This window comes from Austrofundulus limnaeus, unplaced genomic scaffold, assembly GCF_001266775.1.
Source record: "Austrofundulus limnaeus strain Quisiro unplaced genomic scaffold, Austrofundulus_limnaeus-1.0 Scaffold120, whole genome shotgun sequence".
In the NCBI taxonomy this organism is placed as follows: domain Eukaryota; kingdom Metazoa; phylum Chordata; class Actinopteri; order Cyprinodontiformes; family Rivulidae; genus Austrofundulus; species Austrofundulus limnaeus.
The window spans coordinates 1,416,432-1,427,004 of NW_013952522.1; the positions used below are offsets into that span (position 1 = coordinate 1,416,432).

The following is a 10,573-nucleotide window of genomic DNA, read 5'->3' on the forward strand; positions in this document are numbered from 1 at the left end:
ATGTAAATACACATTTATATCTAAATAATTGATGTAATTGATTTAATGGCACAATAATTTATTTGTCAAACTTCTTTTTGACCCTATAATTTATTTTAATACGCCAGTTATATATTTATACATTTATTTCCAATGATGATAGGTTTGGTCCTCCATACCCCCGCGTCCCCTCCCTGCTCAGCTGCCTCTGCTCTATCTGCAGAGTCGGTTTTTTGTGCGATGCTTCTGTGTTTCTGTATGTCAAACACAAGATCAAAGTTCTTTTTTAACTCATCCTTCCTATGTGTGTGTGTGTGTATTCTAAACTGCAAGGTAGCGCACCCCGTTGTGCAGGGCCCTGGACATTTGTTCTGTGTCTGTCGTGTGTGTGTTTCTCCGGATGGATGTTCAAAACTGCAAATTTCATTCTGCATTGCATCTTGATGTTGTGTATGAATGACAATAAACGATTCTTCTTGATGTTGATTTATTGAGACTTGAAACATTGCTTTTAAAATCACTTATCCAGTGGTGGGTAGTGCTAACCCAAAAATTAACTCCACAATTTCTAAAGCGCTTATGAAAATATTTAGGTCCGCAACTTCAAAAACGCTTATGCCATAGAAAACTAGCGGAAGCTAATTTTAAAGCGCAAGTTCAATTTGACACTTACTAGCTGGCAACAATTCATTTACAATATATGTACAACACTGCCAAATAGCGGTGTATGAACCCTTGCACAACTTAAGCCTACAAGCACCGAATGTTGGGGATGTGAGTTCCTGAAACAGAACTTTGACTCCTGGTGTAAAAATTAAAAAGCCATACCTTCCGCTGGTCAAGATAATGATGACTGGTAGATAATTAGTTATTAGTGGTACTGCATTTTAATTTTAGAAAGCACAAATCCGCTTATGACTTATAAAAATTAGTAAGACCGCTAAAGCGCAAACGAAATATTTAMGTCCGCAATTAGCGGATTTGCGCTTTAGCGGACTGGTGCCCACCACTGCACTTATCCCTATCGTTAAACTTACCATGTCTTAAATAACCATGAAAATAGGAAAACAATTACCAGCTGTATGTATGTGTATAACAAATTTTACTGGACGATAAAATGTCTCAGAATTTACTGTGATAAACGTTAATATTGTTGGAGACCAGTTTAAACCAACATAATGATATACCAACCCTGTTTATGGAAATTTGCATTAAAATTTACATAGTGTAAAAAAGAAAAAATAACTATCAACAATCCCAAGTCGTTGCCAGCTGTATGAAGGTGTCAGAAAACTGAAGACGCTCCTCTGGCTAAATGCCTGTTCACAGGCTTTCATGCTACAGAGTTAGAGACCATGCACCTGACAAATACTTGACAACAGAGTTCACTCCTCTACGCTATGAAGTAACAAAGAGGGAGACCCAAAGAAAACAAAAAAAAGCAGGCAAATGAAAATTATTGTCTTCATTTTAATTTATCTTCCTCAGTTTAATTTATCATAAAATTAATTGATTTATTCAGAGTTTCCCCCAGAAAAAAGGCTAAGCCCGGTGGTAGGACCACTTTGGCAGCCCACCAACAGCCCAAAAAAATGTTAACGTTGACAAGAAATTTGAAAATATGACAAAATGTAATGTAATTATGTGTTATTGTAAAACATTTGTTTACAATAGTTAAACACCAACTATAGCGGGGATCACCAACCTTTTTCAGGCTGAGAGCTACTTCAGAGGTACAGAGGAACACAAAGGACTACTTGTTTGACACAAACATAAATTTACAAGGCTCACCTTTAATTATAGTATTAATATTAATAAATGCATATGTGTGTATACTGTACGTCTGCCTGATTACATCTTAATGTTGAAAACTCCTCACAAAAAAGATCAATAATAACGGACAATGGTTGATATGATAAATTGTTATTATTAATTAGTGATTAGAACTCAGATCTCAGAGTTCTCAGTTTTAAAACCTTCTGGAGCTCTCTGTGTGACTCTAGCATGACTGAAGGGTGGATAGTTGTTTGTCTCTGTTTGTGTCCCTGTGATGGACTGGAGACCTGTCCAGGTCAAGAGACTTTTCACCAATCACTGAAAATAATGTGTTTTGCTGCTCTGGGAGGTGAAGCTATAATATCTGTTCCCTAAAGGGTTAATGTTCAGGGGAGGGAGGGGCTAGTTGTGTGAGAAGAGAGAGACGAGCCGCGGCTGTGCTGTCTGCAGCGCAGGACAGAGAGGAAGGAGTGTTTTTCTGTGGGTCCAGCTAGTTTCAGCTGCCCCCTCCTGTTGTTTTTCTAACATTGTTGAACTCTAAAGAATTTTTAATTGACTATGACTTTTTTTGCACGCTGAGAGTCATTACGATAGCATTTTAGCTTTACTAATTTAGCACATGCTCCGCGGGTCGACATCTGCTCTGAGTAAACAAACGAAGCTTAGCCTGGCGGGGAGGCATGAATAGCCTGGCTGCCCGCCAGCCTTATAATGCGTTGCAGGAAACCCTGGTTATTGTTTATTGTGACAGGCCTAGCTGTATGTAATCCAGCAGAGGCACATGATAATTAGTGACTGCTGGTTTTACCTGCCCTTCTTCCTCTGTTCCCAGCTTTCCTTTCAGAGAGGAGAGCAAGGCGGGCAGAATGACACCGAGGTGTCGGGTCAGAGCATCTCCAGCCACAGCAGACAGGAAGGCCAGCACCCGAGTGTTCACAGGAGGAGCAGTCAGCTGGAACCACACAGACAAAATGATTTTAAATGAACAACAGTACACAGCGAAGGCTTACAGCTAAAAACGCTGAGTCAGGTTTTTACCTTTGGAACTAAATACGGCAGCACAGAGCGACTCTTCACTGCCATGACTTGTTTCAGGCCGTCTAAAGCAAACTCTGCTGTTTCCTCGTCATCCTGCAGAAACACGTTCAGTGAGTTGGAGGTAAAAATGTTATGTTTTCTGACTGGACCTCAGATATGTTCCCCCCCACCCTCACCAGCTGTTTGAGCAGAGTGGGCAGGATGTCGTCCAGCGCCTGATGGCCAATGGTGGCGTGGAGCTGCTCAAAGGTTTTGGCTGCCGCCTCTCGGACCTCCTCCAGTGGGTCACAGAGAGCCTTCCTCACTGTGGGGACGAGCGACTCAGAGAAGACCAACACCTACAACACGAGCAGTCGGGTTAAAACTACAGCTTTTTGTTGCATGAGCTGAGGGAAGCTAAAGAGTGTTTGTGACTCACTGCATCTTTGCTGGTGGACTTCATGATCTCACTGAGACCAATGCAGACCCCCTGCCTCTCGTCACTCTTATCAGAGCGGAGCCCCTCCTCCAGGATGGGGATTATCTCAGGGAGAATCTTCTCCCCTAGCTTCCTCACGAGGTCGCCCAGCGTTCGAGCAGCAATCTGAAACCAGAGCAGATGCAGTTAAAGACTTTTTCGTTGCCTCTTACACAACGGAGACGCTCACAAAGCAGGATTAATAAAGAGAGAGCGCTGAGAGACAGAACAGTACCGTTCTCTTGTCAGGGCAGGTAGAGGCCAGGAAGCCCAGCAGGAGACTGAAGAGGGTTGGGAGGATCTCTCTCAGAGTTCTGGGGGTGTTGGACACGACGATCTTCCACACATGAAGAGAAGCCTGACGGACAACCAGCTGCGTGTCGGAGCGGCCCATGTAGAGTCCTGAGAGCACGCGGTTACGCCGCTCAGCTCCCAGAGCCGAGATGATGGCCTGGAGAGGTAAGAGTCAAACATGATGTGAAACACTTTCTAAAAAACAAAGAAACAAACGTCACACTCCTGCAGAATGTGCGATACGACAAAACCATATCAGTTTGTTTTTATTCTACGGTAAAAGCACAAGTCAACTTTATCAGGATTTTTTTTACTTTTTTTTGTACAGTTTTGCAAAGTTACAGAACAATTCAACCGAACTATTTATTTTGTAAAAATATAACCTATATACAGTAAATAAAATGTTCAGAATAATGTCTCAGGCATTATCAGCCCACTACCAATTATGAACAGATTTTAATACATTTTTGCATTTTGTCTACTTGTTCTTAATATTTCAACTTACCGGTAAGACTCATAATATACACTGACTGGCCAATAAAAGAGTCTCCACCTGGATTTAACTAAGCAAACAGGTACGAGCCTCCTGTTGGATAATCACTGCAGGGCTGATTATCTWTCAGCAACAAGTTATTGAACCCAACTGGTTCAATGAGTTGTTTCTCATTTCTTAAACAACCAAAGACACGTCCTGTGGTCGTGGAGAAGATGTCAGTCTGTTTGAGAAGAGTCAAATCATTGGCTTCAAYCAGAGAAAACATCTAAGAGATTGTAGAAACTACTAAAACTGGGTTAAGAACTGCCCAACACATTAAAAACTGGAAGGATAGTGGACCCATTGTCTTTGAGGATGCTCCCATCGTGTCTACTGTTCAGCCTGTGGAGGCAGGGCTATGATTGGTTGCTGCAGTTGATCCCGTCTAGGAAGCTTATCCAAACAATGCTACAGTGAATGTGTGCTGTAATCAGAGCTAAAAATAGTCAAACAAAATTTTAGTGTGAGCTTTATTTTGGTAGGCAGTGTATGTCACAGTCCATAAAATATAGTGTAATATAATTGTGTTATAATTGTGTCTTATTTGACTAACTGATCCGCGGGAGGAGGATGATGTGTTTGTTAACAATGATGCCTTTTTTCCCCACAAGAAACTTTGCTGAGATAATATAAAGCTTCACCTAAAACTGTTGTTCTCTTCCTACAGCAGTCTATTTTTCAGCTATAAAGTTTGTAATAAACTCAACACATTTCTGCTCATGTGTTTTYCATGCAGACAGGTTAGCTTAAGTATTAGCTCGCTCCATTCTTTTCCTAACACTGGTTTTTGCAGTCATTTATGTCCTGACCAAACTTACTGAACATTTGTTCACAGATATTATTCAGACACTGTCCTGCAATAACATTTGTGTTTAGAGTTAAATATTGTATTTTGTAAATGTCTTCCCTGCAGACAGCAGCCACAGTAGCCTTGAGCTTTAAAACATTAAATGTTAAAAACATTTAGATTACTAAATAAAATCTATATATTAACAGTTTGTGACACAATGCAATTTACAGTAACTTACATAATTTAAAAAAATGTCACTGATGATGAAGAAATTAAGACACTAATATTCAGTTCTGTTTTTTTACCGAAGTGGCTAAAAAAAGCATAAATAGTTCATTTCTTCATTTTCAGCTTGGTAGAAATTATTGTTCGCTGCAACAGAATGTGTCTTAATGACGACTCTACAATCCCTCTGCTTCAGCAGGTTGTCAACACATTCTAATCCTTCACTATTTAACATGGTTCCATCGATATGTGAGGACATGAAAAAGTCTAAATAACTGAACAGATCAGTACTTTATTGGACGCAGCGGTGCCAAAGTTGTCATCCTCTGAGGCTGTCTCTGTGGTCATCTTTCCTGTCACTCCAGAGATGTGGAACAGCAGGTCTCCCAGCAGCTGCACGGAGCTGAACCTGAAAACAAACACAGACATTTCCTTTGTTACTCGAGGAAAAAGTTGTATTTAACAGCRCTCACATCGCTCCGTGTCGTGGCCTGACCTGATCCTCCACAGGTCATCAAACAGGCCTTGCTCCAGCTCAGGAAGCAGCAGAGCAATGGCAGTCTCAGCGTACATGCTGATGATTCGTTGGCCAGCTCGCAGCGCTGTGTCTCTCACGTACTCATTCTCATCAGCCAGCGCCTGAAGAGTGCAACAGGAAAGGTTAGGAGCTGGAGTGACAGGGGGTCTCCACACCAACACAGGAAAAAACAAAACACCTCTGGTTCAGATTAGGGCTGGGCGGTATGACCTCAAATTCATATCACGGTACAAATTGGATCCCTTCACAGTAACAGTATATCGCGGTAGAAAATTATCATAAAAAGATAATGTAATTTTTAGAGCATTTATTTAGCAGAAAACTGTAACCATAAACAAAGCCAGTATTTTGCTGTAGTGCAAATGAACATAACTGAAGTACAAAAGAATGTTATATATATTTTGTAAAACTGTTTCAACAAACAAAATTTTTTTCAAATTTTCAACAATATCAAAATAAAGCGGATGTTATAACCAGAACTTCAAGTAAAATTAGTCATTTAGACATAAAAAAATTCAACGTTGCCTAAAATGTTATAGTGTGACAGGACCTTAAGGGGCTTAAGCTGCACATAGTCCTGTCATAAAACTTTTTCAGATAACTGGAATATAAGTGTGATGAAGCCAAATAAATGTAATATCTGCCTGCCATACAATGAGCTTCTGCCTGCTGAACTTATCAGCTGCTGCTCTGCTGCACTCTCATCTTCATCGTCTTCATTATCAGAGCAGAAGCCGACTTTAGGCTACATTAGCAAGATGGATTTACGATTGAACGAAAATCCACGTCTTTTTTTATCATCTCTGTGGGTAACAATACATAAAAACAAGTTTTTCTCCGACAACTTGGGTGTGAAAAAACTACGGCTTCGCTGTGTGCGACGTGCAGCGGGATGGAGGAGGAAATGATCCTGCGACACGACGTAACTTTTCTACAGCGGCAGGGGGGAATTTTGAGGATTTATTCTGTCTATACGTGTTTTAAAACACTATAATTTCTTCATTATTTTTCAAACTCCTGCTCAGTTGTCGCTGCACTCGCAGCCCTGTTGAGACAGGTGCGATGACGTAATGACGATAGGACGGTAGAGTATAAATTTCTATCGTAGGCCAACTTCATACCTTTTCTACCATCTACCACACAGCCCTATTTGTTTATTCTAAAACCTTTGATCCCACCTGATGAGGGATGTTAACAACAAATTAGGTCAAAATGATTCAATCAATCAGGCAGATCTACATGTCATGAAGAAAACGCTGAGTCAGCCGCACCTTGAGGATGCAGGGGATGATGGGTCCAACGTAGGGGGTAAATTTATCTCCAAAGGTGAGTGGCAGGTAGATAAACATCATGATGTAGCCGTCTCTGACGTGAGAAGCAATGTCCACCTTGCTGGCAGTCTGCACCACGTCTGGCATTAGCTTGTCCAGTTTCTCCACTCCCAGTCCAGCCATCACCTCAGCAAGACCTGAGAGAACATTGCAATCAGTCCTCGACTCACCAGACAAAACCCAAAGAGAGGACAGGAGGAGGACTGACCCTGTGCAGCTCCAGAGCGGTCCACAGAGCTCTGCTCAGACGCCAGCGTCTCCATGAGCCACGGCAGCAAGTCGTCAAAGCAAGACTCACCCATCCCCTTCACCATGGCGCCCAGGGCTTTGGCTGAGACTGTACGAACCTGGACAGGAGAGGAGGCCATGTAGCTTTAGTTACACATGAGAATATCAAAGCTGCGGTGCGGGTTATCTTCACGGAACACACCTCAGGCACCGGGTCTAACAGGGAGGCCTTCAGTCCAGGAATAACACTGGGCAGGTAGGGAGACAAATCCTGTGGAAACAAAAGTCAAAACATATCATTCAAATACGAAAAGAAGAGAAAAACCTCTGAAAAGTTTATTCGTTCATTTCTTAGGATCCCCACAGTCTCTGACTGGGGTCCATGCGTACCTTCTGGTCAGTGAGTGAGTACATGTTGCCGATGATCTGAGCGGCCATCTTTCGGGTGTCGGTGGAGCGATCCTGAAAGGCTCTCTGGACGATGGGCATGATGAGGGCCAGGGAGGGAGCGTCGATGAAGTGCACAAACTTGGTGTCCAGCAGCGTCTGCAGGCACATCTGGGTTTTCCTGGACGGATCAGTGAGCGCGTCCAGCAGAATGGGAGTGATGGCTGGGTGAAGGATAGAGACCGTTACAGATGAAGGAACATGAATCATAATAAAAGAAGTTGGAGACACTATTTCTAAAGTTTAATAACACAATAGAGAATAGTTCAGGTCTATCTCATCAACTAATCACTTACCCAAGATTTCAGGGTTGCGGATGACGGAGCCGATCTGTCGGAGAGCCTGCTGGCCGGCCTTCTGCACCTTAACGTGGGAGTCGGTGAGCACCTCCGTCAGCTTAGGGACGATGCTGGGCAGGCAGGATGACAACTGTTTGGGTGCACAATAAGCCATGGCACCCAACAACTCCACCGAGCCTGGGAGTAGAGAGAAGGTGAGTCAAAAATAATTATTTTATGATTAGAAATAAACAGACAGAAACAAAAATCACATAAATGCTAATTATTCTGTTCAGTTTTGTCCCTGCAGTAAGAAAAACACACAAAAAATACTTTACCCTCTTTGAGTTCTACGGTTTAACTCATCAAGACTGATCGGATCATTGCCAGGATCTAAAATTATTTAAATCTAATCTTAAGTGAACAAAAACACAGAACAGAATCAATCAAACGCTAAGTTCACCACATGATTCACCAGCTTGTAGAACCTTATTCAGTCACTTCTTGTAGGACTTGATCGTTTTCTCACATGGCTGAGGAGAAACTCTGGTCAACTCTTTTTACAAGCTGATGTTTAAAGTGATTAATTGTAGAACCTGCTTTAATTACACCCTATTTTCAACCCTAGAATGAAAAGAGAATACATTTTTCTATCTATGACTGTGTTTAGTCCAGTGTTGTATTAAGTAACACAAAGTGATACTTGAGTAAAAGAACAAGTATCTTATCAAAAAATCACTTTGGTAAAGTCTCCTTTAGGAATATTACTTGAGTAAAAGTCTTAAAGTATCTGATATTTTTTGTACTTAAGTATTAAAAGTAAAAGTATTGATTTAAAATGAGCAGTTAGATTTTCTGTAAMGACATTTATTAGGAGGTGACCTCCCCAAAAAAATGCAGAAATGACTATATTGTATTAAAATAATTAATTTATGTTAAATTTAGGATGCACTAGTCCAGCTGTTTCAGTTTATATACATATATCAAGGCTGCACAAACTAATGCAATAATATAATTCATGAAATACAAATACTTCTTAAGTACAATCCTTTTATTTTTAATGATTAAGCTAGTAGCCAGTGCGGTGGCCCACATTTCTGACTAACTGCAATTCAGCCCCTTAAACAGTCATTGGGCCAATGAATGGGATGACTTTAGGTGGAAAAACTGTGTTTATACAGAGTACGACAGATTGCAACCTTTTAGCCATGGCAACTGATGGTGGGCCAAATCAAATGGTTTGGTGGGCCAGTTTTGGCCCACGGGCCTTTCTTTGGGCACCTCACACAATATATAATATATATAAATGCACCGCCACATGCATCTTTGTACTAGGCTACATATGTCTGCTATGTCCTGCTGGAGTGTGACATGATTTGTTTGTGTACAAACTAATACYGTATCAGAATTTAATATATTTATACTTCTCATTCAACCACAATTAAATTCACTTTATCTAGGAGGCACAATTTATATGGATAGTATTTAATTTTTACAATAATAAGCTGGAATGAAAACAAGTAAAATGAAATAAAAGTAACAACTTTCTACTTTTGTCTTTTTTATGTAATAAGAAGTAAAAAGTAGGCTGAAAAATAATTACTCAAATAAAGTACAGATACCCAAAAATTCTACTTAAGTACAGTAAAATATTTGTACTTAGTTACTTTACAACTCTGGTTTAATCTGAATTATTTATCAAATAGAAAACTTTTATGTTGCACTAAATTATACTACGCTGTTCTGTGTTGAACAGGTGTAACCAAAGAATGACCTTTTGTGTTTCCTACCTGCTTTTGTCCTCCATGACTCCTCCTCCAGGGCCACCAGCAGGGAGGGAAGCACCAGCTTCACCCCATGGGCGCTCAGGTTCCTCATCACAGCTTTGGCACAGTCGTCTGCAGCCTGGAGTTCAGAGGAAGCAGAGTGATGATGTTTAAACTTTAAACAAGGGTTGAACACATCTTTATCTTTTATGATAACATGAGGCACTACTCATATTTCAGCACTGTTTTGTGCAGAAAGATGGAAGAATATGAACAGAAAAAGCAGGAACTATAAATCAGACACAAAACTTGAACTTTAAGTTGAAGGATCTTATGTGCCCACAGCCCACCACTATTTTTTTTAGTCCTGCTCCTGGCTATTAAGACAAAGCATCATTTATTTGGTGTCGTTTTCATATCTCATGCTAAATGTGTTTAACAGTTTGAAATAGACAGTTGTAATAACTGTCTGCTTATCTTCATTTGTTATTTGCATGATTTGAGGAACTCTAAGTTCAAAAAGTAGCACCTGAAATGTATTTTCAGATGCCTGCTGCCCACTCACCTCTCGGACGTACTGGTTTCCATCTCCAAAACAGAGCAGGAGGTGTGGCAGCACATGGACGACGTATGGCTCAAACAGCTTCCCCAACATGTTACACAGCATCTCAAAGGCAAACAGGGATCCTGCAAGACCAAACACTTGCTAAGCATCATCTCAGGCTGCATATACCTGGTGCAGAACATCTAAACGTCAGAGCTACCACTCTGTCATTTCTCAACATATAATCTTATTCTGAAACTAGAGAATTTGCATTTCCTACGAAAATGCAAGGGTGAATGCCTGTTGCGCAAAACATAAGCTAAAAGCTAAAGGTAGCAGACTCAAGT

At 40.9% G+C, this 10,573-nt stretch overlaps 1 protein-coding gene across 1 annotated transcript in view; it reads right to left on the reverse strand.

Moving 5' to 3' along the window:
- The window catches only part of gcn1 (GCN1 activator of EIF2AK4), a 50,905-nt gene that overhangs the window by 9,894 nt on the left and 30,438 nt on the right, over nucleotides 1-10,573 (reverse strand). The window contains exons 34-47 of the mRNA XM_014014963.1: nucleotides 10,248-10,369; nucleotides 9,707-9,821; nucleotides 7,935-8,114; nucleotides 7,582-7,802; nucleotides 7,394-7,462; nucleotides 7,172-7,310; nucleotides 6,904-7,100; nucleotides 5,591-5,733; nucleotides 5,386-5,503; nucleotides 3,486-3,701; nucleotides 3,212-3,376; nucleotides 2,970-3,131; nucleotides 2,794-2,886; nucleotides 2,564-2,707 (exon numbers count right to left, since the gene is read on the reverse strand). Coding sequence (XP_013870417.1) covers nucleotides 2,564-2,707; nucleotides 2,794-2,886; nucleotides 2,970-3,131; nucleotides 3,212-3,376; nucleotides 3,486-3,701; nucleotides 5,386-5,503; nucleotides 5,591-5,733; nucleotides 6,904-7,100; nucleotides 7,172-7,310; nucleotides 7,394-7,462; nucleotides 7,582-7,802; nucleotides 7,935-8,114; nucleotides 9,707-9,821; nucleotides 10,248-10,369 — 2,084 coding nt within the window. The remainder of the gene's footprint in view (nucleotides 1-2,563; nucleotides 2,708-2,793; nucleotides 2,887-2,969; nucleotides 3,132-3,211; nucleotides 3,377-3,485; nucleotides 3,702-5,385; nucleotides 5,504-5,590; nucleotides 5,734-6,903; nucleotides 7,101-7,171; nucleotides 7,311-7,393; nucleotides 7,463-7,581; nucleotides 7,803-7,934; nucleotides 8,115-9,706; nucleotides 9,822-10,247; nucleotides 10,370-10,573) is intronic.